Source organism: Thalassophryne amazonica, chromosome 8 (genome assembly GCF_902500255.1).
Source record: "Thalassophryne amazonica chromosome 8, fThaAma1.1, whole genome shotgun sequence".
Taxonomy (NCBI): Eukaryota; Metazoa; Chordata; class Actinopteri; order Batrachoidiformes; family Batrachoididae; genus Thalassophryne; species Thalassophryne amazonica.
This window is the reverse complement of record NC_047110.1, coordinates 58,563,977-58,589,038: the sequence shown is the minus strand read 5'-3', so window position 1 is coordinate 58,589,038 and position 25,062 is coordinate 58,563,977. Positions and strand designations below refer to the sequence as shown.

General features: G+C 40.8%; 1 protein-coding gene across 1 annotated transcript; it reads left to right on the top strand.

The window, feature by feature from the left end:
• The first annotated feature begins 895 nt into the window (after positions 1 to 895).
• On the top strand, positions 896 to 24,826 carry LOC117515699 (zinc-binding protein A33-like). Its single transcript, XM_034176389.1, has 6 exons — positions 896 to 1,300; positions 3,937 to 4,032; positions 18,221 to 18,451; positions 18,543 to 18,565; positions 24,055 to 24,173; positions 24,252 to 24,826. Exons 1-6 carry the CDS (start codon positions 908 to 910, stop codon positions 24,797 to 24,799), a joined length of 1,410 nt encoding a protein of 469 aa, XP_034032280.1. The 5' UTR covers positions 896 to 907; the 3' UTR covers positions 24,800 to 24,826.
• The last annotated feature ends 236 nt before the right edge of the window (positions 24,827 to 25,062 follow it).

Genomic DNA, 25,062 nt, shown 5'->3' with positions numbered 1-25,062 from the left:
TGGACACCTCAATGGCTAAGGTCCTTCTCCCCCAGTTGCTCAGTTTAGACGCGTGCCCAGCTCTAGGAAGAGTCCTGGTGGATCTGAACTTCTTCCATTTACAGATGATGGAGGCCACTGTGCTCATTGAGACCTTCAAAGCAACAGAAATGTTTATGTACCCTTCCCCAGATTTGTGTCTCAAGACAGGTTGACAGACAATTCCTTTGACTTCCTGCTTGGTTTGTGCTCTGATGTGGACTGTTAACTGTGGGACCTCATATGTAGACAGGTGTGTGGTTTTACAAATCATATCCAGTCAACTCAATTTAGCATCAAGTAAGATGTAGAAATATCTCAAGGACAATCAATGGAAACAGGAGGCACCTGAGCTCAATTTTAAGCTTCATGGCTAAAGCTGTGAATACTTATGTACATTATTTCAGATTTTTTTTTTTTTTTAATTTTTAATAAATTTGTAAAAATATCAAAAGAAGCTTTCACATCATCATCATGGGGGAATTTTGAGGAAAGGAATAAGGCTGTAACATAAAAATGGGAAAGTGCAGCGCCGTGAATACTTTCTGGATGCGCCGTGTAAAATCATTTTGTCAGCAAATAAAAATCTTGGGAAATATATCTAAGTTACAGCTGACATTTTATAAGTTTTAGTCTAATGCTGTTTGTCTTTTATATAATCTACCTTTTTGTTGTTTTTTGTTTGTTTTTCAAAAAATTGAAAATACATCACAGTTTTGTAGTACATGACCCAAGAAGGAGTGACGAGTTTGAACATGTGATATTTACTGTATGTGCAAACCAGTTCTACAAGCAAATCAACATTTACTTGTGTGGCATGAATAGATTTACGCTCTACACCTGCTGAACAGGAAGGGAATTTACCAGTTCGCAGAAACGCTTCGATCCGATGGAGAGAGAACCTTCTTTCTCAAACAAAGATTTGCTTTGTCCTTTATGCTGTCAGGTTTTTACCATTCCTGTTCTCCTAAAATGTGGGCATAACGCTTGCAAAATGTGTTTGCTAAAGCTGTGGGATTCGGTTGGGAACCGCGAATGTCCCATGTGTCACACAGTGTCCATCTCTGCGAGGCCTCCAATTGATCTGGCTTTGAAAAAGGCTGCTGATGCCTATCGAGTGCAAGCAAAGAGCAAGACTGAAGGCTTCTGTGTTCTACACAACGAAAAACTGAAGTTTTTCTGTCACAAGGATGAAGAGCTCATCTGCCTCATCTGTCAGACATCAAAACAGCATAAAATTCATGATTGCAGTCCAGTGGAGGAGGCCTACCTTCAAAAAAAGGTACAGTACATTAAAAACACTAACTGACAAAATAATGCAGCAAACAATGTATTTGATGAAACCAAGGTGGAGACAGCTAAGAAACCAGCAAACTACTCCTGCTGAACAAGATTATATTTCACTCACTAACCATTGCTGCTCTTTTCTAATGTAGCATCATATTATCGAAAGACTTTCACCTATACATTATTTAAATATTCTCAAGATAAACACATTTTAAGGGGACAGCTTTTACTTCATTCAATAATACCGTAATTAAAATCTCTGGTCTGCAGCCAGGATGTGAAACGGAAGGGTTCTTTTTTGGTGAAAGTGGACCTTTGTCAGCAGAAAATGTTATGATTTAATGTCCAGGGAAGCATTCTGGAGTTTTTTGATTACTATTTTTCATCCCGACACCCCTTAATTTAGTTGTTCTGCTTAATTTGTGTTGTGTTTGTATTTTCTTTTGCACAGTTTCACCTTTTCTTTTCATTTAACCAAAATTGAGATCACAACCTACATGTTTGTTTGATAATACTAACCACAAGAGCTGTAATCATTTTTGGCTGCCCTCATTCTAACTGACCTGATTTTAAAGCTAGAACCCCAAACAGACCCAGTAATGGCAAGCTTAGACATTACATTAAAAAAGATTTTGCTTCACACCCTACTTTAGTTATGCAGAAAAGTAAAATTAAGTAAACATTTTTATATGGCTCATCAATTAAACTTAGTTCAGCACGACAGTCAAATGTAGGCCCAGATTAATACCGATTTAAACATTTTAGTTAAAATTATTATTATTATTATTATCATAAGTGGTAGTAGCTTGAAAAATGGCTTCAAAAGTGGACCTTTAACCAAGGGGTGTTGTGGAGGACGTCCCCTCCACAACACCCTCTTTTCATCTGGATGCGTCCCTGGTTTGCAGTCTCTGAGCAGGAACAATCAAGAATTTGTGTATTTATGTGGAAAACGTGACCTGACTAAGAGGTAACACCTAATGCCTTATACCCCCGTCACACTAGAGGCCGAATGAGCCTGACTACTGTCCAAATGAAAATTTGACCTCCATTCAAGCAAAGTCGAAGCACAATCGAAAACCTCCGACAGCATCCTGTGTGCACTCCAAACAGTTGAGCAAATTTCTGTGGCCGGACCGAATGTTGGCACATATTCCAAACATTTGAGGTGGAAAAAGCTCGAACAGCGGTCAAAGTGCAGTCTGATTGCAGTCTGACTGGGTTCTAAATATTCTCACAGCGTCATAACAGCATCTTGCGCTCAAGAGACATTCGCCGTGGTGAGGCATGTCAAATCCTGCCAGCATATCCCAACTGTGCCATGGATGAGCTGTACATGCACCTCCACAGGATCCCGTTCAGGGTGCGCAAAGGAAATATGTGCAATGTCTGTGGCACGCATTCATCTTGTGAACTAAACATGAACATTGCGCATTCAAACCAAAAGCACTGTGTCACTGTGAGTCAATGCGTCTCAGAGCCACAGAGTAGTGCGGACATCTAAATGGAGTGTAATATCCCTAATAAACCTTATACTACAGATACATTGTCATTCCCTCCCATGGGTTGCATAATGTATGCAAAATATTATGATCATCATAGCTGTAACACCATGAGCAGATGCGCCGTGCCGCTGCCCCACAGCGAGTCAATGCATCTCAGAGGCTCGGCGCAGCACAGCACAGCACAGCTGAACAGCATGTCATAGCTGGAATGCACATATTATGAAATGTGCACCATCAAACCCTTTAGGACCCATTAGAAGGAAAAGCTGGTGTAAATTATTCAATGAACTAATAGGATTATTAAATGGAATAGTTTGGACTGTGTTGAATGCTTGGTCTCCAAAGTAATGGTCAAACAATGTCGAGATCCATTGGATTACCCTGTAACATGATAACTAAGCATGACACATGGAGCACACTATTCCTTTTAAAAATCCTATTAATGAATAATTTCCACCACTTTTTACCAAAATTGAAGCAACTTTACCTTTGACCCCTGTCAAACTGAAATTGGCCGTTTTTACCACATAACTCCAGAACATTCAGTCATAGATAGTGCAAACTACACCTTTTTGGAATATTTCTGTTCAGACAAATAATGTGGTATAGTTTTCAATATGAGTGGAGGATTTTTTAAAGTTTGACCCCTGTGTAATTCTTCAAATGACCTCTACCTGGTACCCTTTTGAAAATTCAGGTGACCAGTCCATTTTTTCAAATGAGTAATGTCTAAAGAGTATTCGTGCCGAATTTGGTGCTTGCATCACTATTTGAAGGATTCCTCTGTAAATATTCTTTTATCTGCTGCACTATTCCGGGAAAATTGCAGAGGGAGTTTTTCCTTACCACTGTCACCTGTGGGCTTGCTCAGTGGGGTTGGTAAGATTAGACCTTACTCATGTGAAGCGCCTTGAGGCAGTTTTGTTGTGATTTGGCACTATATAAATAAAATAAATTGAAATGTAGGTTAAATTGCTGAAGTTAAAAGACGTTAAGAACTTTCTTTTGATCCATGAAAGTGTGTAAAATGTATTGACCATTAAAACTAACACTGGACTTGGGCTGGTAGTTTGAAACTTGTGATTGACAGAGTTTTGGTCAATAATTCTACTATGACTTTTTCCAGAGAGAAATTTCAGCAAAGCTCGAGTCCTTGCAGAAAACTTTGCAAACGCTGAACAAGACAAAGGAGCAATGGAATGAAACTAAAGAGCACATAAAGGTGAAAGTCCTCATGATATTTTGTATTTGTTGTACTTGAGATATTCACAGTGCATCCATAAAGTATTTACAGGGCTTCACTTTTTCCACATTTTGTTATGTTACAGCCTTATTCCCAAATGGATGAAATTCATTTCCCTCAAAATTCTATTCACAACACCTCATAAGGACAACATGAAGAGTTTAGAAATATTTGCAAATTTTTCAAAAAAAAAAAAAAAAAAAAAAACTAAGAAATTACGTGTACGTAAGTATTCACACCCTTTACTCAACACTTTGTTGATGCACCTTTGGCAGCAATTACAGCCTCACGTCTTCTTGAATATGATGCCACAAGCTTGGTGCACTTGTCTTTGGGTAGTTTTGTCCATTCCTCTTTGCAGCACCTCTCAAGCTCCACCAGGTTGGATGAGGAGCGTTGGTGCACCGCCATTTTGAGATCTTAACCTTATCTAGAGCTGGGGGGGGGGGGTTGTCCCTTACCGCTCTCCCCTCATAACTGGTGAACGGTATAGCATATGGCCACCAAATTTGCAGGAGATGATCTACACATGAAACTTAATCATTAGCCTCATTTTGGTATCATTATACTGTAAGATGTCATTATGACATCATAATCTGATTGTATTGCCTAAAATGTCAATGTATTTTCCTCCAAATTTAGGTTATACATCTCAGTTTTACTGATTATACCGCTTAGCGCATTTAAAATGTTCACAATGATTTCTGCTGCAAATGGCAACTACAAAAAATAGCAAAATGATGACATAAAATGACATCATAGATGTGGCAAAGTAGCTTCAATTTCTCATAACATGACAGTAAACTGTAAGTCCTTAACGACATAATATATTCCTACCAATTTTGCAGGGCATGATGTGCTAACACGTAATCACTACAAATATATTGGTGTTATTATTAATTATGACGGGCATGATGTACTAACACGTAATCACTACAAATATATTGGTGTTATTATCATTAATTATGACATCGTAAAACATCACATTCTTTTTTTATTTACTAAAATGGTCATTATAGGATAACCTTATACAAAGTTATGTTAATATAATGGAATAAGTATATGTTAAGTAGAAAATATGGAAAGTACATTGATAACCATTGCCATGGAAACTGCAAAGATGATAGGCTTAATCTTTTGGTACCAAATTGTAGCCAACTACATTTTAGGAAAAGTCACAAGTTTTGTAGTCCTAGCATAAGTTGTTAAGAAATTATACGACGTGAAAGTTGGCACGGGCACTTTTACCCGCCCTGGACTAGATAGGGTTAAGATATTGAAGACATTGTAGGCTACTGTAGCCTACTACAAATGATAACATTTGTTCAGCGCACTAAAATCTACTTCAATACATCACGGCCAGCACACTGTTGATTATTTTCATGTATTCGTCAAATTTACATTCATTTTGGAAAAAAATTCTCAGAAATAAAGACAGGAAAATACAGACTGGGATGCAGAGACCCTCCAATATAGCAGAGCTAGTACAGTTCATTTAGACATATAAAGAAGTGTTTTTTGAGCTCTACAGACAGTAAAGTAGCAGTTGTGGTCCCAGTGAATACTGCTTCTTGTGAACAGAGTTTTTCTAAGTTAAAACATGAATGTTAAGAGATTAAGGAGAGCATCGAGTCTTGGGGGGCAAAGGTATTGAGTCTTGACTCCTTTGTTGATCAGTTTGTCAGAAATCAAAATTGCAGAATACAGTTACTGTAATAAGTAGAGCAGTCAATGTATTTATATAATTCTGAACTGAGAAACTGAACCAAGGCTGCACCTAACAGTTATTTTCATTATCAATTCATCTGCTGATTATTTTATCAAGTCAGTACAGTCTGTAAAATGTTTATTACACACACACACACACATTATATATATATATATATATATATATATATATATATATATATATACACACACACACACACACGAGGTCTATTAGATAATAAACCGACCCTTTTATTTATTTTTTTTTTAACTATATGGATTTGAATGACGTGCGATTCCACCAATCATGCTTGAACCCTCGTGCGCATGCGTGAGTTTTTTCACGCGTGTCGGTGACGTCATTTCCCTGTGGGCAGGCCTTGAGTGAGATGTGGTCCCGCCCTCTCGGCTGAATTCCTTTGTTTCACACGCTGCTCCAGACGGCGCGGTTGCTTTATCAAAATTTTTTCTGGATCTGTGAGGAATATCCGAGTGGATACTATTCGAAAAATTAAGCTGGTTTTCGGTGAAAAGTTTAACGGCTGATGAGAGATTATGGGATGTTTCTGTCGGTGTAAGGACTTCCCACAGAGCGGGACGTCGTGCAGCGCTTCCAGGCGCAGTCGTCGGCCTGTTTCAATCAATCAATTTTATTTATATAGCGCCAAATCACAACAAACAGTTGCCCCAAGGCGCTTTATATTGTAAGGCAAGGCCATACAATAATTACGTAAAAACCCCAATGGTCAAAACGACCCCCTGTGAGCAAGCACTTGGCGACAGTGGGAAGGAAAAACTCCCTTTTAACAGGAAGAAACCTCCAGCAGAACCAGGCTCAGGGAGGGGCAGTCTTCTGCTGGGACTGGTTGGGGCTGAGGGAGAGAACCAGGAAAAAGACATGCTGTGGAGGGGAGCAGAGATCAATCACTAATGATTAAATGCAGAGTGGTGCATACAGAGCAAAAGAGAAAGAAACACTCAGTGCATCATGGGAACCCCCCAGCAGTCTAAGTCTATAGCAGCATAACTAAGGGATGGTTCAGGGTCACCTGATCCAGCCCTAACTATAAGCTTTAGCAAAAAGGAAAGTTTAAGCCTAATCTTAAAAGTAGAGAGGGTGTCTGTCTCCCTGATCCGAATTGGGAGCTGGTTCCACAGGACAGGAGCCTGAAAGCTGAAGGCTCTGCCTCCCATTCTACTCTTACAAACCCTAGGAACTACAAGTAAGCCTGCAGTCTGAGAGCGAAGCGCTCTATTGGGGTGATATGGTACTATGAGGTCCCTAAGATAAGATGGGACCTGATTATTCAAAACCTTATAAGTAAGAAGAAGAATTTTAAATTCTATTCTAGAATTAACAGGAAGCCAATGAAGAGAGGCCAATATGGGTGAGATATGCTCTCTCCTTCTAGTCCCCGTTAGTACTCTAGCTGCAGCATTTTGAATTAACCTGAAGGCTTTTCAGGGAACTTTTAGGGACAACCTGATAATAATGAATTACAATAGTCCAGCCTAGAGGAAATAAATGCATGAATTAGTTTTTCAGCATCACTCTGAGACAAGACCTTCTAATTTTAGAGATATTGCGCAAATGCAAAAAAGCAGTCCTACATATTTGTTTAATATGCGCTTTGAATGACATATCCTGATCAAAAATGACTCCAAGATTTCTCACAGTATTACTAGAGGTCAGGGTAATGCCATCCACAGTAAGGATCTGGTTAGACACCATGTATCTAAGATTTGTGGGGGCCAAGTACAATAACTTCAGTTTTATCCGAGTTTAAAAGCAGGAAATTAGAGGTCATCCATGTCTTTATGTCTGTAAGACAATCCTGCAGTTTAGCTAATTGGTGTGTGTCCTCTGGCTTCATGGATAGATAAAGCTGGGTATCATCGCATAACAATGAAAATTTAAGCAATGCCGTCTAATAATACTGCCTAAGGGAAGCATGTATAAAGTGAATAAAATTGGTCCTAGCACAGAACCTTGTGGAACTCCATAATTAACCTTAGTCTGTGAAGAAGATTCCCCATTTACATGAACAAATTGTAATCTATTAGATAAATATGATTCAAACCACTGCAGCGCAGTGCCTTTAATACCTATGGCATGCTCTAATCTCTGTAATAAAATTTTATGGTCAACAGTATCAAAAGCAGCACTGAGGTCTAACAGAACAAGCACAGAGATGAGTCCACTGTCTGAGGCCATAAGAGATCATTTGTAACCTTCACTAATGCTGTTTCTGTACTATGATGAATTCTAAAAACCTGACTGAAACTCTTCAAATAGACCATTCCTCTGCAGATGATCAGTTAGCTGTTTTACAACTACCCTTTCAAGAATTTTTGAGAGAAAAGGAAGGTTGGAGATTGGCCTATAATTAGCTAAGATAGCTGGGTCAAGTGATGGCTTTTTAAGTAATGGTTTAATTACTGCCACCTTAAAAGCCTGTGGTACATAGCCAACTAATAAAGATAGATTGATCATATTTAAGATCGACGCATGAAATATGGTAGGGCTTCCTTGAGCAGCCTGGTAGGAATGGGTCTAATAGACATGTTGATGGTTTGGATGAAGTAACTAATGAAAATAACTCAGACAGAACAATCTGAGAGAAAGAGTCTAACCAACTACGCGGCATCACTGAAAGCAGCCAAGATAACGATACGTCTTGGGATGGTTAGGAGTAATTTTTTCTCTAATAGTTAAAATTTTATAGCAAAGAAAGTCATGAAGTCATTACTAGTTAAAGTTAAAGGAATACTCGGCTCAATAGAGCTCTGACTCTTTGTCAGCCTGGCTACAGTGCTGAAAAGAAACCTGGGGTTGTTCTTATTTTCTTCAATTAGTGATGAGTAGTAATGTCCTAGCTTTACGGAGGGGGCTTTTTTATAGAGCAACAGACTCTTTTTCCAGGCTAAGTGAAGATCTTCTAATTAGTGAGACGCCACGTCCTCTCCAACTTACGGTTATCTGCTGTAAGCTGCGAGTTTTGAGTTATACCACGGAGTCAGCACTTCTGATTTAAAGCTCTCTTTTTCAGAGGAGCTCCAGCATCCAAAGTTGTCTTCAATGAGGATGTAAAACTATGACAAGATTACTCTATCTCACTTACAGAGTTTAGGTAGCTACTCTGCACTGTGTTGGTATATGGCATTAGAGAACAAAGAAGGAATCATATCCTTAAACCTAGTTACAGCGCTTTCTGAAAGACTTCTAGTGTAATGAAACTTATTCCCCACTGCTGGGTAGTCCATCAGAGTAAATGTAAATGTTATTAAGAAATGATCAGACAGAAGGGAGTTTTCAGGGAATACTGTTAAGTCTTCAATTTCCATACCATAAGTCAGAACAAGATCTAAGATATGATTAAAGTGGTGGGTGGACTCATTTACATTTTGAGCAAAGCCAATTGAGTCTAATAATAGATTAAATGCAGTGTTGAGGCTGTCATTCTCAGCATCTGTGTGGATGTTAAAATCGCCCACTATAATTATCTTATCTGAGCTAAGCACCAAGTCAGACAAAAGTTCTGAAAATTCACAGAGAAACTCACAGTAACAACCAGGAGGACGATAGATAACAACAAATAAAACTGTTTTTTGGGACTTCCAATTTGGATGGACAAGACTAAGAGTCAAGCTTTCAAATGAATTAAAGCTCTGTCTGGGTTTTTGATTAATTAATAAGCTGGAATGGAAGATTGCTGCTAATCCTCCGCCTCGGCCCGTGCTACGAGCGTTCTGGCAGTTAGTGTGACTTGGGGGTGTTGACTCATTTAAACTAACATATTCATCCTGCTGTAACCAGGTTTCTGTAAGGCAGAATAAATCAATGTTGATCAATTATTATATCATTTACTAACAGGGACTTAGAAGAGAGAGACCTAATGTTTAATAGACCACATTTAACTGTTTTAGTCTGTGGTGCAATTGAAGGTGCTATATTATTTTTTCTTTTTGAATTTTTATGCTTAAATATATTTTTGCTGGTTATTGGTGGTCTGGGAGCAGGCACCGTCTCTACGGGGATGGGGTAATGAGGGGATGGCAGGGGGAGAGAAGCTGCAGAGAGGTGTGTAAGACTACAACTCTGATTCCTGGTCCCAACCCTGGATAGTCATGGTTTGGAGGATTTAAGAAAATTGGCCAGATTTCTAGAAATGAGAGCTGCTCCATCCAAAGTGGGATGGATGCCGTCTCTCCTAACAAGACTAGGTTTTCCCCAGAAGCTTTGCCAATTATCTATGAAGCCCACCTCATTTTTTGGACACCACTAAGACAGCCAGCAATTAAAGGAGAACATGCGGCTAAACATGTCACTCCCGGTCCGATTGGGGAGGGGCCCAGAGAAAACTACAGAGTCCGACATTGTTTTTGCAAAGTTACACACCGATTCAATGTTAATTTTAGTGACCTCCGATTGGCGTAACCGGGTGTCATTACTGCCGACGTGAATTACAATCTTACCAAATTTACGCTTAGCCTTAGCCAGCAGTTTCAAATTTCCTTCAATGTCGCCTGCTCTGGCCCCCGGAAGACAATTGACTATGGTTGCTGGTGTCGCTAACTTCACATTTCTCAAAACAGAGTCGCCAATAACCAGAGTTTGATCCTCGGCGGGTTTGTCGCCGAGTGGGGAAAAACGGTTAGAAATGTGAACGGGTTGGCGGTGTACATGGGGCTTCTGTTTAGGGCTACGCTTCCTCCTCACAGTCACCCAGTCGGCCTGCTTTCCCGGCTGCTCGGGATCTGCCAGAGGGAAACTAACGGCGGCTAAGCTACCTTGGTCCGCACCGACTACAGGGGCCTGGCTAGCTGTAGAATTTTCCACGGTGCGGAGCCGAGTCTCCAATTCGCCCAGCCTGGCCTCCAAAGCTACGAATAAGCTACACTTATTACAAATACCATTACTGCTAAAGGAGTCCGAGGAATAACTAAACATTTCACACCCAGAGCAGAAAAGTGCGGGAGAGACAGGAGAAGCCGCCATGCTAAACCGGCTAAGAGCTAGTAGCTGCGCTAAGCTAGCGGATTCCTAAAAACACAAAGTGAATAATGTGTAAATAATTTAGAGGTGATTCAGCAGAGGGAGTGCTTTAGTTAAGGCATGTGAAGATTACACTGTGAAACAAATCGTTATCTAGGTAACTATATCAATCTAATTGCGCAGATTAAACAGCTAAGAGATACATCAAAACACCGCTGTGCTCCAGAACAGGAAGTGATACAATACCGCAGTGAGAGCCAACCACCAGTATAGGCAAGCAAGACCTGAAAACATCCTAATTTAAGGCTTAATTCACGCACAACGTCGTGAGAGAACAGAGAAGATTCAGAAGAGGCCGGCATGAGGACTTTATGCGGACATTCCACTGTTTAAGGACATTTTTAAATGAAAGACGTGCACGCAAATTAGCCGAGTCGTTTCCGTGACAACTCGACGAATCTGTGTGCGCCGCGACAGGAAAAACACCTCCGTGTTGAAAACCATTTGTAAAATTCAGGCGGCTTTTGATGGCTTTCAACAAGTAAGTAACTGAGAAATTGTTTAACAGCTTGGGCATCTTCCAACTTGCCCGTTAAGGTTTCCAACGGAGGTGTTTTTCCTGTCGCGACCCCCCGCGTTCAGGTCCAGCCTGACATGCGACTCTGCCCGCACGTTCTTTCATTACAAAATGTCCGTTAACAATGGAATGTCCGAATAAACTCCTCATGCCGACTTCTTCTGAAAGTTCTCTGTTCTCTGACGACTTCCTGGGTCAACAGAGCCTGAAATGTGGAAGTTTTCAACTTGAAACGGCGAGACACTGCCGCCTCGAAGCGCAGATCGCTGTCAGGCGCCGTGGGCCGTCCTTAAAGCGACAGTTACAGACCAAAATCTCTCATCAGCCGTTAAAATTTTTACCGAAAACCAGCTTAATTTATCGAATGGTGTCCACTCAGTTGTGCCTTACAGCTTTGAAAAAATTTTGATCAAACAAAGCAGCAGTCTGAGCCATTCCTAAACAATGAAGAGAAAAAAAAAAAAAAAAAAATCGAGGGTGGGCGACTCCTCACTCAAAGACTGCCCACAGGCAAATTACGTAACCGACAGGCGTGAAAAAATTCTCGCATGCCCACGAGGGTTCAAGCATGTGTGATGTAATCACACGTGATTCAAATCCATATGGTTTTTGGAAAAAAAAAAAAAAAAGGTCGGATACTTTTCTAATAGACCTCGTATATATATACACACACACACGTGTCTCAAATATATTTTGAACCATTCATTTAGGTTACAATGGCTAATTACTAGTTTTATGAAAATAAAAATAAATTAAATAAGATTTCAAATCTTTGTATTTGTTGCCCTGAGTTGAATGTGCCCCTCTGACAAGCTGTGCCCCCCAAATTGGTCAAGAACCACCACTGGGAGAAATTTGCTTGAAAATTGAAAGGGCTCATACACTAGCGGCGATTCCATCAGGTGTCCGGCTGAGTCTGCTGAGCAAAATCAGACATAGTAGTGAAGCAGCAGGACCTTCGTGGCCGGGACGACGGTGGGGATCGAACCCACACGGCTAGCACAAAAGACCGTTCCTCTACCAGGTCAGCCAAAAGGAAACTCCCCGTTAGCCAAGCTAGTGGGAACGTCTTTTCAATTGGGACCTGGGACTTTCATCCCGCTACAGTAGCTTCACAAAGCTTTTTTTTTTTTTCCCTTCCTCCTCCTGATGTATTCTGCACAGGACGCGTTTGTGTGCATGTGCTAATTCAGAAGGCAGAATAACGCAGTGTTCGTGCTCTCTGAAATGCATCTTCGTTTGGTGTCCTGAATCAAACTTACAGCTCTTTAAAAATGCAAAAGTAACTGGAGACAGACACAAAGCAGCCTACCTTTTTTTGACTGTTGTTGCTGTAAGTTCCTCTTTCTTTCCTCTGATTATAAACACGGGTGAAAAGTTGCTCTTGAATGAATGAATGAATGAATGAAAACTGTTTATTTCGAACATTTGATACAACAACAATTACAAGATAGATCAGTAAAGACAACAACAAAAAAGTTCCTACTGTGTACCCAACATGTCTGAAAAGGGGTAGGGTGAAGCATCAGCTTATTTATCCCTACCCCTTCTTCCCCACAACCAGTAATACCCTTTGCCACATATACACATAGATCCCTACACACCTAAACCGATATCAATATTATATATATATATATATATATATATATATATATATATATATATATATATATACACACACACATATATACACATATACATATACACAAACATAAATATACACCTACACATACCTACTTACATACAAAATACTATATATTTACAAGCCGAAGCAAAAAACAAAAACACCCTAACCCTCATTACCCTTCCTCCTCCCTATACCTAGAAAAAAACATTTTTGTACCGCTGTTTGAACTGGTTCATGCTTGGACATTGCTTGAGCCCCACTCCCAATCTGTCCACATCCTCACCCCACAGACAGAAATACAGAAACCTTTTAATGTTGTTCGTGCCCACTGATGCTTTAAATTAAATTTCCCCTCAGACTGTATCCCCTGATCTGTTAAAAAAAACATATTTTAATATTTGCTGGAAGTAAATTGTTTATTGCTTTATACACAATTTGTACTGTTTGAAAATGAACCAAGTCTGTGAATTTTAAGAATTTGGATTGTAAAAATAGTGGATTTGTATGATCTCTATAGCCAGTATTATGAATAATTCTTATAGCTCTTTTCTGCATTACTGATAGTGATTGTGTTGTACCTTTATAAGTATTACCCCATACCTCTGCACAGTACTGTAAATATGGTAAAACCAGTGAGCAGTAAAGAATGCGGAGTGAGTTGTGGTCCAGAATATGTTTTGCTTTTGAATGAATGAAAACTGTTTATTTCGAACATTTGATACAACAACAATTACAAGATAGATCAGTAAAGACAACAACAAAAAAGTTCCTACTGTGTACCCAACATGTCCGAAAAGGGGTAGGGTGAAGCATCAGCTTATTTATCCCTACCCCTTCTTCCCCACAACCAGTAATACCATTTGCCACATATACACATAGATTCCTACACACCTAAACCGATATCAATATATATATATATATATATATACATATATATACACATACACATATATATATATGTTTAGAACTGAAATGCTTCTTGACAGTTTACTTTGTATATGTTTTATATGAATCTTCCAGTTTATCCTATCATCTATTATCACCCCCAGAAACTTATTTTCATGTACCCTTTCAATATCTACCCCCTCGACTTGTAACTGAACCTGTATGTCTGTATTACAATAGCCAAATAACATGTATTTTGTTTTACTTAAGTTTAATGATAATTTGTTTCTGTCAAACCATATTTTAAATTTTCCCATTTCTATACTGATCCTCCTCAGTAACTCCTGCAAATCCCCCCTTGAACAAAAAATGCTTGTGTCATCTGCAAATAATACTAATTTTAATATTTTGGAAACATTGACAATATCATTTATATAAATTAGAAAGTTTTGGACCCAATACTGACCCCTGTGGGACGCCACAAGCATTGTCCAAGCATGATGATGTATAATCCCCCAACTTCACAAACTGTTTTCTGTTAGTTAAGTAGCTTCTCACCCAGTGCAACACCAACCCCCTAATCCCATACTGTTCACGTTTATTGATTAATATGTCATGATTGATTGTATCAAAAGCCTTTTTAAGGTCTATAAATATTCCAACTGAATGTAATTTGTGGTCTATGGCGTTTGTAATCTCCTCAACTGATTCTATTAATGCAAGTGATGTTGAACTATGTGCTCTGAATCCATATTGACTATCAGTAAGTAATTTATGTTTATTTATGAATTTGTCTAATCTATTATTGAATAACTTTTCTAATAATTTGGAAAATTGTGGAAGCAAAGAAACAGGTCTATAATTTGTGAAGTGGTGTCTATCCCCAGTCTTATACAGCGTCACAACCTTAGCTATTTTCATTTGATTGGGAAATTTACCGGTTTGAAATGATAAGTTACAGATGTATGTTAATGGTTCTACAATCCATTCAATGACCTGTTTTACCACCACCATATCAATTTCATTTAAATCGGTAGATGTTTTATATTTACAATTATTCACAATGTCTATAATTTCTTTTCCATCCACTGCTGTGAGGAACATTGAACAGGGATTTCTTTCTATGAGATTATTATCCCAATCCTCAGGTTGGGAATCGGGAATTTTTTCTGCCAAGCTTGGTCCAATATTTACAAAAAAATTATTAAAACCGTTGACTACCTCATCCTTATTTTCCTTCTTGACATTATCAATGAAATACTGAGGGTAACTCTGTTTTTTATTACCATTTTTGATAATGCTATTTAATATATCCCATATTCCTTTAATATTGTTTTTGTTATTATATGTTACTATAATATTCCTTCCTACATACCCGTATAATATTAGTTCATCTATTTTTGTATTTCTTATATCTATTTTCTGCCTCTTTAGTTTTATGAATTCTCTATACAGTGTATTTTTCTTATTACACGCATTTCGTAACCCTTTCGTCATCCATGGTCGAGCTTGGATTTTTTGTTTTCTGTAGTCTTGTTTAATTGGACAATTTTTTATCATATAATGATGTAAATATTTGTAAAAAAAAGTTTCATATGCACTATCAACATCACTTTCACTGTATACCTTTTCCCAGTTTTGCTCCTGTAAATCCTTCTTTAGTGTGTTCATGTTTTCCTCTGTCCGCACTCGCCTGTATTTTATTTTCTCCTCTGGCTGATTCCGCCGATGGTTTCTATTATAAACGATGAAAACTGGTAGATGATCACTAATGTCATTGTTAATAATCCACTCACAGTGTTATTCTCAATATCATTGCTGAATATATTATCAATTAAGGTGGCACTATGGGATGTAATTCTGCTTGGCCTGGTGATTTTTGGATATAAACTCATACTGTACATTATACTGATAAATTCATCTGTTATTTATGCTTATTTGGATTGAGCAGATCAATAAGTCACCACAAATGAACAGTTTTTTGATTAGTTTTTGAGAACATTTTTCCCATACAGTCAGTGAATGTTTCAATACTAGATCCTGGTGCTCTATATATACAGCTGACTAATACATTTTTGCTTTTTTCTTCACATATTTCAATAGTTATACATTCTAATAAGTTATCAATCACAGTTGTCATATTGTCTACTAGTTTATAATCCATGTTCTTATCCACATACACAGCCACTCCTCCTCCACTCTTATTCTTTCTGTTTACACAATTAAATTCATATCCATCCAGTTCAAAATCCATTCCTTTATCTTCATTGATCCATGTTTCTGATATAGCAATTATGTTAAATATTTTTTTAAACTGACTTAAATATTCTTTAATGTTGTTAAAGTTTGCATATAGACTTCTGCTGTTGAAATGGATTATTGATAATTTGTTATCCGTTTTAATGATCCGATTAAACTGTTCATCTGTATATAGCAACAACTGTCATTGATATTTGAGAAGAAATTATTGTCCGGGTCTATATCGTGCTCCAAGTCCAGTACATTGTGGTCTGTGTATTTAAATGTTCTCAGTTCTACTTTTCCATGATCAGCAATCCTTTGAGTATATCCTTCTTGTCTCCAGATGTAGATGATGTAGTAGATGAATAGGTTCCTCTGGTCTGTGTCATGGTGTTGTGATGTGTTTGTGTCCTCATACCTTATTGGTCGTATTTGTCCAGATCCTCGATGTTCCTGATTACCATAACCTTCGCTTGTTCTGGTGTTCCATTCAATTTGATAAATGTTTTGCAGTTGGATGTCCATGTCTGTTGAATTTTCCCTGCTTTTTTAAGAAACGAGCTTTCCTGGCGATGTCTGCATTTCTTTTGGTCAGATGTTCATTGATGAATACGTTTGTTCCTTTAAGTTTCCGTCCCTGTTTTAACAATGCCATTTTATGTTTTCTGTTGACAAACCTCATTATAACTGCTCGCTTGTCTCCATCCTCTCTCCTGGGCAGGGGGTGGCACGCTTCAATGTTATTACAGTCCATTTGAATACCTTTAGATTGCAGGAAGTCAGCCACCTGTTGTTCCACTGAGCTGGCCTCCTGCTCGTTGGCCTCCCCTCCGCTGTCTTCTGACACCGCCCGTGCATAGGATCAAGGTTTAATATGAATTCCTGTAATAATAACGTCGTTCATCCTTGTGTACTGTTCCAACTCCGCAACACGGTTCTCCAGGTACACCAGACGCCGGTCTTTCTCGGCATTCTGGATCCGGAGAGCCTTCACTTCTTCCACCAGCTCCATAATGGATTTCTGCTGCATTTTAACCACAGAGATTTCCTCAGACAAAAAGTCCAGGGACTTCTTGATATCGTCTCCCTCCTCCGCCGTCAGTGCCTTCTTCGGACCCATGGTCAGATAACTCCGCGCTGGCGCCTCGGGCCTCGGCAAAGCCGCGCCGGTGGAACTGCGCTGGCGCCACCTCTTGAGGGGTGTACTGGCTGTGTTCCGGCTTACTTTCACCCCTGTGTTCAACTGGATTTAGGTTTGGGCTCTGGCTGGGCCACTCAAGGACATTCACAGAGTTGATCTGAAGCCACTCATCTGACATCTTGGATGTGTGTTTAGGGTCTTTGGCCTGCTGAAATATGAACCGTCGACCCAGTCTGAGGTTGTCCTTCTGGAAGTTTCTCCTCTCTGTACAGAGGAATGCTGGAGCTCTGACAGAGTGACCATCGGGTTCTTGGTCACCTTCCTGACTGAGGCCCTTCTTCCCCGATTGCTCACTTTAGATGGGCGGCCAGCTCTAGCAAGCGTCCTTCTGAACGTCTTCCATTTATGGATGATGGAGGCCACTGGGCTCACTGGGACCTTTAAAGCAGCAGAAATGTTTCTGTACCCTTCCCCAGATTTGTGTCTTGAGACAATTCTGTCTCGGAAGTCAACAGACAATTCCTGACTTCTTGCTTGGTTTGTGCTCCGACATGCACTGTCAACTGTGGGACCATGTATGTAGACAGGCGTGTGCCTTTGCAAATCCTGTCCAATCAACTGAATTTACCCCAGATGGACTCCAATTAAGCTGCAGAAACCTCTCAAGTATGATCAGTGGAAACAGGATGCACCTGAGTTCAATTTTGAGCTTCATGGCAAAGACTGTGAATATTAATGTACATGTGATTTATTAGTTGTGTTTTTTTATGCATTTGCAAAATGAATTTTGAGGTAAAAAATTAATTTCATCCATTTTGGAATAAAGCTGTAACATAACAAAATGTGGAAAAAGTGAAGCGCTGTGAATACTTTCCCGGTGCACTGTAATATTGTATCCAAAATTAAAGAAAATTCTGTCTCATTTAGAATCTACTGAAGTGAAATCACTGTCTGCTTACATTTAATAACCAGAGTCAACTCACTTTATCTTAGACACAAGCAGACGAAAACGAGGAAGTAATAAAAGAAGAGTTTAAGAAGTTACACAACTTTCTTTGGGAGGAGGAAAAGACCAGACTGAAGATGCTCAGACAGGAAGAGGATGTTAAGAACAAGGTGATGTGTAAGAAGCTGGAAGATATTGAGGATCAGATCAGAAAGCTATCTTCCATCATCAGTGACACCAAGACTGCACTTCGATCAGAGGATTTACCTTTTTTACAGGTACACTTCCACATTACTCAGACCATGATAATGTCCTCAAATCTGGCATGTTACTGATGTCTTTTTTCCCTTCTGCATTCTTACAATAAAGGACTACAAGCACATATCGAAGAGGTACGTATTCAAACTATTTAAATCAGTACTACTGGTAAGTACTATAGCACTGACAATTTATACTGTATTTGTTGTCTTTCTGATGCCTGATTCTGCAGCTGAAGAAAGGCCAAGGAAACACCTACTTTTCACATGGCTGCAATAGGCAGGTGGACATAGAGTGCTTTTCTGCCTGGGTGGTTGCCATTCAATTTAATTCAATTTATTTTCATTTATATAGCACCAAATAACAAAATTGCCTCAAGGTGCTTCCCACAAGTAAGGTCTAACCTTACCAACCCCTAGAGCAAGCACACAGGCGACAGTGATAAGGAAAAACTCCCTCTGATGATTTGAGGAAGAAACCTCAAGCAGACCAGACTCAAAGGGGTGACCCACTGCTTGGGCCATGCTAATGACATAATTTACAAAACGAATATGCAGGAAATTTTGGGCGTCCATGCAAGTGCACAGGACAGGAGGCTTGCAGAAGACACCACTCATCTCTGGATGGAGCCGCACCTCAGAGGGAAAAAAAACAAAACAAAACAGAATCAGGCATCAGAAACACAACAAATAAAGTACAATTTGTCAGCATTAAGCAACAAGAAAAACAGAAGAACTACTAAGGTGATCGCCGGCCACTAGCCATAAGCTTCACTAAAAGACCCAGACATTAGATAAAGTTGAGGCCACAGCCCACTGTCTTTACTAATAAATGACTTTAAAAGGGTAAAAAGCATAGTGACATACTATGCCAGTATGCTAGACATACGAAAGGGAAAATAAGTGCGTCTTAAGTTATGTCTCTACAGAATTTGACTGCTTTATTGATGCAGGGAGCTCATTCCACAATGTACTGCATTTATATAACGCTTTTCCCAGTGTTTTAACCACTAGACCATCACCTCCCCATTTACCCCGAATGCTGGACTATGGTAAACCAGAAAATAGAACATTGCAGTAGTCCAATCTAGAAGAGACAAACGCATGAATCGGGGTCTCAGCATCAGCCATAGACAGGATGGGACAAATCTTCACTATATTTCGCAGGTGGAAGAAAGCAGTCCTCATAATATCTCTAATGTGGAGGACAAAAGACAATGTAGGATCAAAAATTACCCCAAGGTTCCTCACTTTGTCAGTGTGATCTATGACACAGGAGCCCAGGCTAAGTGTTAGCTGGACAAATTGATGCCGATGTCTCACTGGACCATCCAGAACCCAACAAGCTTCCATAGTGTAGTGAAGTGATGACACGTGGACCAGTGCATACTCCCAGATCTGACCTGTCCTGGACAAAGAATTAGAATCTGGACTTAGAATCTATCCTCAAAATGCATACCAGTGTTTTTTTCACAGTACTCAAGAAGGAATTTTCATTAACAGCAAGTCTGACAATGTCTATAGGGTGTCTCAAAAATGTACCCAAAACCAATCAATATTATCAGACTTCAACATGACCATGTGGCCGAAGCATGTAATTTTTCTCCCCCATGCAGTTTTTAGTCGTCTTTTTTTTTGACATTTTAACTGTCACGGCCTGCCGGTACCTGACAGCTGACAGGTACCAGCAGGCCAAGCGTGTCGCAGCCCGTGCAGTCGCAGAGGCAAAAACTCGGGTCTGGGAGGAGTTCGGGGAGGCTATGGAGGAGGACTATTGGTCGGCCTTGAAGAGATTCTGGCAAACCGTCCGACACCTCAGGGGGCGGAAGCAGCTCTCCACCAGCACTGTTTACTCTGCGGGTGGGGAGCTGTTGACCCTGACTGGGGATGTTGTCGGGCGGTGGAAGGAGTACTTCGAGGATCTCCTCAATCCCATCATCACATCTTCCGAAAAGGAAGCAGAGACTGGGGACTCAGAGGCGGACTCATCCATTACCCAGGCCGAAGTCACCGAGGTGGTTAGAAAGCTCCTCGGTGGCAAGGCCCCTGGTGTGGATGAAATCCGTCCCGAGTACCTTAAGTCTCTGGATGTTGTGGGGCTGTCTTGGCTGACACACCTCGGCAACATCGCGTGGCGATTGGGGACAGTGCCTCTGGACTGGCAGACCGGGGTGGTGGTCCCTCTGTTTAAGAAGGGGGACCGGAGGGTGTGTTCCAACTATAGGGGGATCACACTCCTCAGCCTCCCCGGTAAGGTCTATTCTAGAGACTGGAGAGGAGAATTCGCCCGATGGTCGAACCTCGGATTCAGGAGGAGCAGTGTGGTTTTCGTCCTGGTCGCGGCACACTGGACCAGCTCTACTCGCTCCATCGGGTGCGCGAGGGTTCATGGGAATTCGCCCAACCAGTCCACATGTGTTTTGTGGATCTGGAGAAGGCGTTCGACCGTGTCCCTCGGGGCACCCTGTGGGGAGTGCTCCGGGAGTACGGGGTCCGGGGTCCTTTGCTAAGGGCTATCCGGTCCCTGTACGACCGCAGCACGCGCTTGGTTCACATTGCCGGTAGTAAGTCAAACCTGTTTCCAGTGCACGTTGGCCTCCGCCAGGGCTGCCCTTTGTCACCGGTTCTGGTCATTATTTTTATGGACAGAATTTCTAGGCGCAGCCAGGGTGTAGAGGGGGTCTGGTTTGGGAACCACAGAATCTCGTCTCTTGCTGTTTACGGACGATTGGTTCTGTTGGCTTCGTCAAATCAGGACCTTCAGCGTGCACTGGGGCGGTTTGCAGCCGAGTGTGAAGCGTCCGGGATGAAGATCAGCACCTCCAAATCCGAGGCCATGGTTCTCGACCAGAGATAGGTGCTTTGCCCTCTTCAGGTCGGTGGAGTGTCCTTGCCTCAAGTGGAGGAGTTTAAGTATCTCGGGGTCTTGTTCACGAGTGAGGGACGGATGGAGCGTGAGATCGATAGACGGATCGGTGCAGCATCTGCAGTGATGCGGTCGCTGTATCGGACCGTCGTGGTGAAGAGAGAGAGCTGAGTAGGGGGGCGAAGCTCTCGATTTACTGATCGATCTACGTTCCGATCCTCACCTATGGTCATGAGATTTGGCTCATGACCGAAAGAACGAGATCGTGAGTACAAGCGGCCGAGATGAGTTTCCTCCGCAGAGTGGCTGGGCGCTCCCTTAGAGATAGGGTAAGGAGCTTGGTCACTCGGGAGGAGCTCGGAGTCGAGCCGCTGCTCCTCCACGTCGAAAGGAGTCAGTTGAGGTGGCTCGGGCATCTTTTCCGGATGCCCCCTGGACGCCTCGCTGGAGAGGTGTTCCGGGCACGTCCTACTGGGAGGAGGCCCCAGGGAAGACCCAGGACACGCTGGAGGGACTACATCTCTCGCTGGCTTCGTAACGCCTGGGGTTCCCCCGGAGGAGGTGTGTGTGGATCGGGAGGTCTGGGCGGCTTTGCTTGAGCTGCTGCCCCGCGACCCGACTGCCCGATAAGCGGAAGAAAATGGATGGACATTTTAACGCTTTTCTTTTACACCACATGATCACTGTAACCTCGTCTGAAGTTTCCTAAGAAACACAATCATCCGTCTCCAGTTTTCCTGAAGCCACCTAGGAATTCAAGTCCCTGGCCATTTGCTGGGAACTTAGTTCGCTCTAAGACTGGAATTTTGTATGGAAAGAGATGCAAGTCTGCCTTAGGATACATTGCACAGAACTCGATGGTTTTTGTTCTCTGAATTAGGGTCCACTGAGGCATTTTTCCTGGACTTTGTCTTGTAGAACCAGCTTTAGAGTTCCTGAAATGAGGAAAACACCATTATTTCCCAGCAAAACCATTTCCTAGTATTCATACAGTAGTGTTCATAGTAGTGCTATGTGACTAAAAAGATTAATCCAGGTTGAGTATATTTCTTATTGTTACATGGGACATATTTTGACATATCCAAACTGATCCATGATACCTGGTATGCGATATATAGGCCCAACACCATAGTATGAGAAACTGCCCATATCATGATTGCTTGCACAACCATGCCTCACTGTCTCACTGTGAACCTTTGGCTTGAATTCAGAGTTTGGGGGTCATCTCACAAATTGTCTGCGGCCCTTGGACCCAAAAAGAACAATTTTACTCTCATCAGTCCACAAAATATTCCTCCATTTCTCTTTAGGCCAGTTGATGTATTCTTTGGCAAACTGTAACCTCTTCTGCACATCTTTTATTTAAGAGGGACTTTGCGAGGTATTCTTGCAAATAAATTAGCTTCACACAGGCGTCTTCTGTCACAGCACTTACAGGTAACTCCAGACTGTATTTGATCATCCTGGAGCTGATCAATGGGTGAGCCTTTGCCATTATGGTTATTCTTCTATCCATTTTAATGGTTGTTTTCCGTTTTCTTCCACATGTCTGTTTTTTTTTTTGTCCATTTTAAAGCATTGGAGATCATTGTAGATGAACAGCCTATAATTTTTTTGCACCTGCGTGCAAGTTTTCCCCTCTCCAATCAACTTTTTAATCAAACTACGCTGTCTTCTGACAATGTCTTGAATGTCCCATTTTCCTCAGGCTTTCAAAGAGAAAGCATGTTCAACAGGTGCTGGCTTCATCCTTAAATAGGGGACACCTGATTCACACCTGTTTGTTCCACAAATTGACAAACTCACTGACTGAATGACACACTACTATTATTGTGAACACCCCCTTTTCTACTTTTTTTACTAATAGCCCAATTTCATAGCTTAAGAGTGTGCATATCATGAATGCTTGGTCTTGTTGGATTTGTGAGAATCTACTGGTACCTTGTTTTCCATTGTAACAATAAGAAATATACTCAAAACCTGGATTAATCTTTTAGTCACATAGCACTACTATTATTCTGAACCTTACTGTATTTTACAGAACTTTTGCTACATTTTTTGAGACACCCTATAATCAGTCGTTTGTTTCTAAATTACTTAGATTTTGACACTGGTACCATGGAAACATACCCAGGTTAGTTTATTTGGGACTTGCCAAGATTTGAAAATACATATGTCCCAAGTCGGGTAAAATTCAGCCTTCGTTCAATAATCATGTCCCAGGTCAGATCCCATTCTGTTGTTATGGCGTGTTCTTGTGTTTATTATGCAAATAAATCTTAGGCACAATAAAAGGAGAAACACAGAACAACATCAACTGTAAGGTGGATGGAAAGAGAGGTGACTGGTGTTTTTTAAGTTAGGTTTTGGAACATATGGCTGTTGTCCAGGTCTTGCCTCAACTCTGTAAAATCTTTCAGCACCTTTTGTCCACCTGAGGATGGCAGACATTTACACGTTAAAACCAGTTTGTGTACAGATGAAGTTAAAATTTTAGTGATTTTTTTTTTTTTTTTTACATTTTACCCTTCATCTTCCCTTTTATCATTATCTTGACATCACAAGCTCTAATGAAGATAAAAATATCACGTCATTGCTAATCAACTGTCATCATTCAGTTCCTTTTCTTTCCACATTTCCTTATTTTTTGTGGTAAGCATCCTATGATATGTTTTATCTGAACTGTCAATGACCTGTGAAGCATTTTGCTGTACGCTGTCACCAGTTTGAATGCTGTAATTATTTCACCACACTGCAGGACCAAATGCAACATTCATGAGCCAGAGTGCATCAGAGATATTTTGATAGACTCTGCGAAGCATTTGGGATCACTCAAGTATGAAGTTTGGAAGAAGATGGTTCGCATTGCTCAGTATGGTAGGTGATATAAGACGAATAGTTGAAGTTCATAATAACGTATAAACAATTTCAAACAACTGAATTTTGTACTCTCAGTTCCCATTACTTTTGATCCAAACACGGCCCAGTCCAACTTGAAATTCTCTGAAGAGCTGACAAGTGTGCAGTACAGCAGTAAGCTGATCCTACCCGACAACCCTGAACGCTGCACCAGCCGCATGTGTGTACTGGGAGCAAATGGCTTCACTTCAGGGAAGCACAGCTGGACAGTCGAGGTCGGCCAGAGCAAAGAATGGCACATTGGAGTGGCCAGAGAGTCCATTAAAAGGAAGAAGAATGTCTTTCTCGACCCTTGTGAGGGGTTCTGGGTAATTGGTCTGTGTAATGGGAACACATACTCAGCTCAGATGTCTCTTCGCATCAAACTAATGGTGAAGAAAAAGCCTGAGAAGATCACTATACAGCTGGACTATGACAAAGGAAAGATAGTGTTCATCGACGCTGAAGATCTGACAATAATTCACACATTCAAAGACAAATTTACTGAGCGGATATTTCCGTATTTCGCCCCTAGTTTGTATGAGGGGATAAACTCCAGCCCAATGACAATCTGTCCTATGACAGTTACAACTGATGTCAAATAAGTACAATAAACATCTTTGTCGCACATTGAAACTGTTGCTAATATCACTCAACTCCCATCATCTGTTCCACTACTCCTCCAAGGTGTTGGGGCTAATTTCCACCAAACATAATGTGTGTATGTCAGTTGACTCCAGAATTACGCTTCAAGGGTTTATTTGTCAAAGGTTAAGGTCAAATTTTGGGTTCATCTGTTTGCCTACTCCTCCCAGATTTTTTGGCTGATTTCCACCAACCTTGTGTCGCGGCTCGTCTTTAGTCTTCT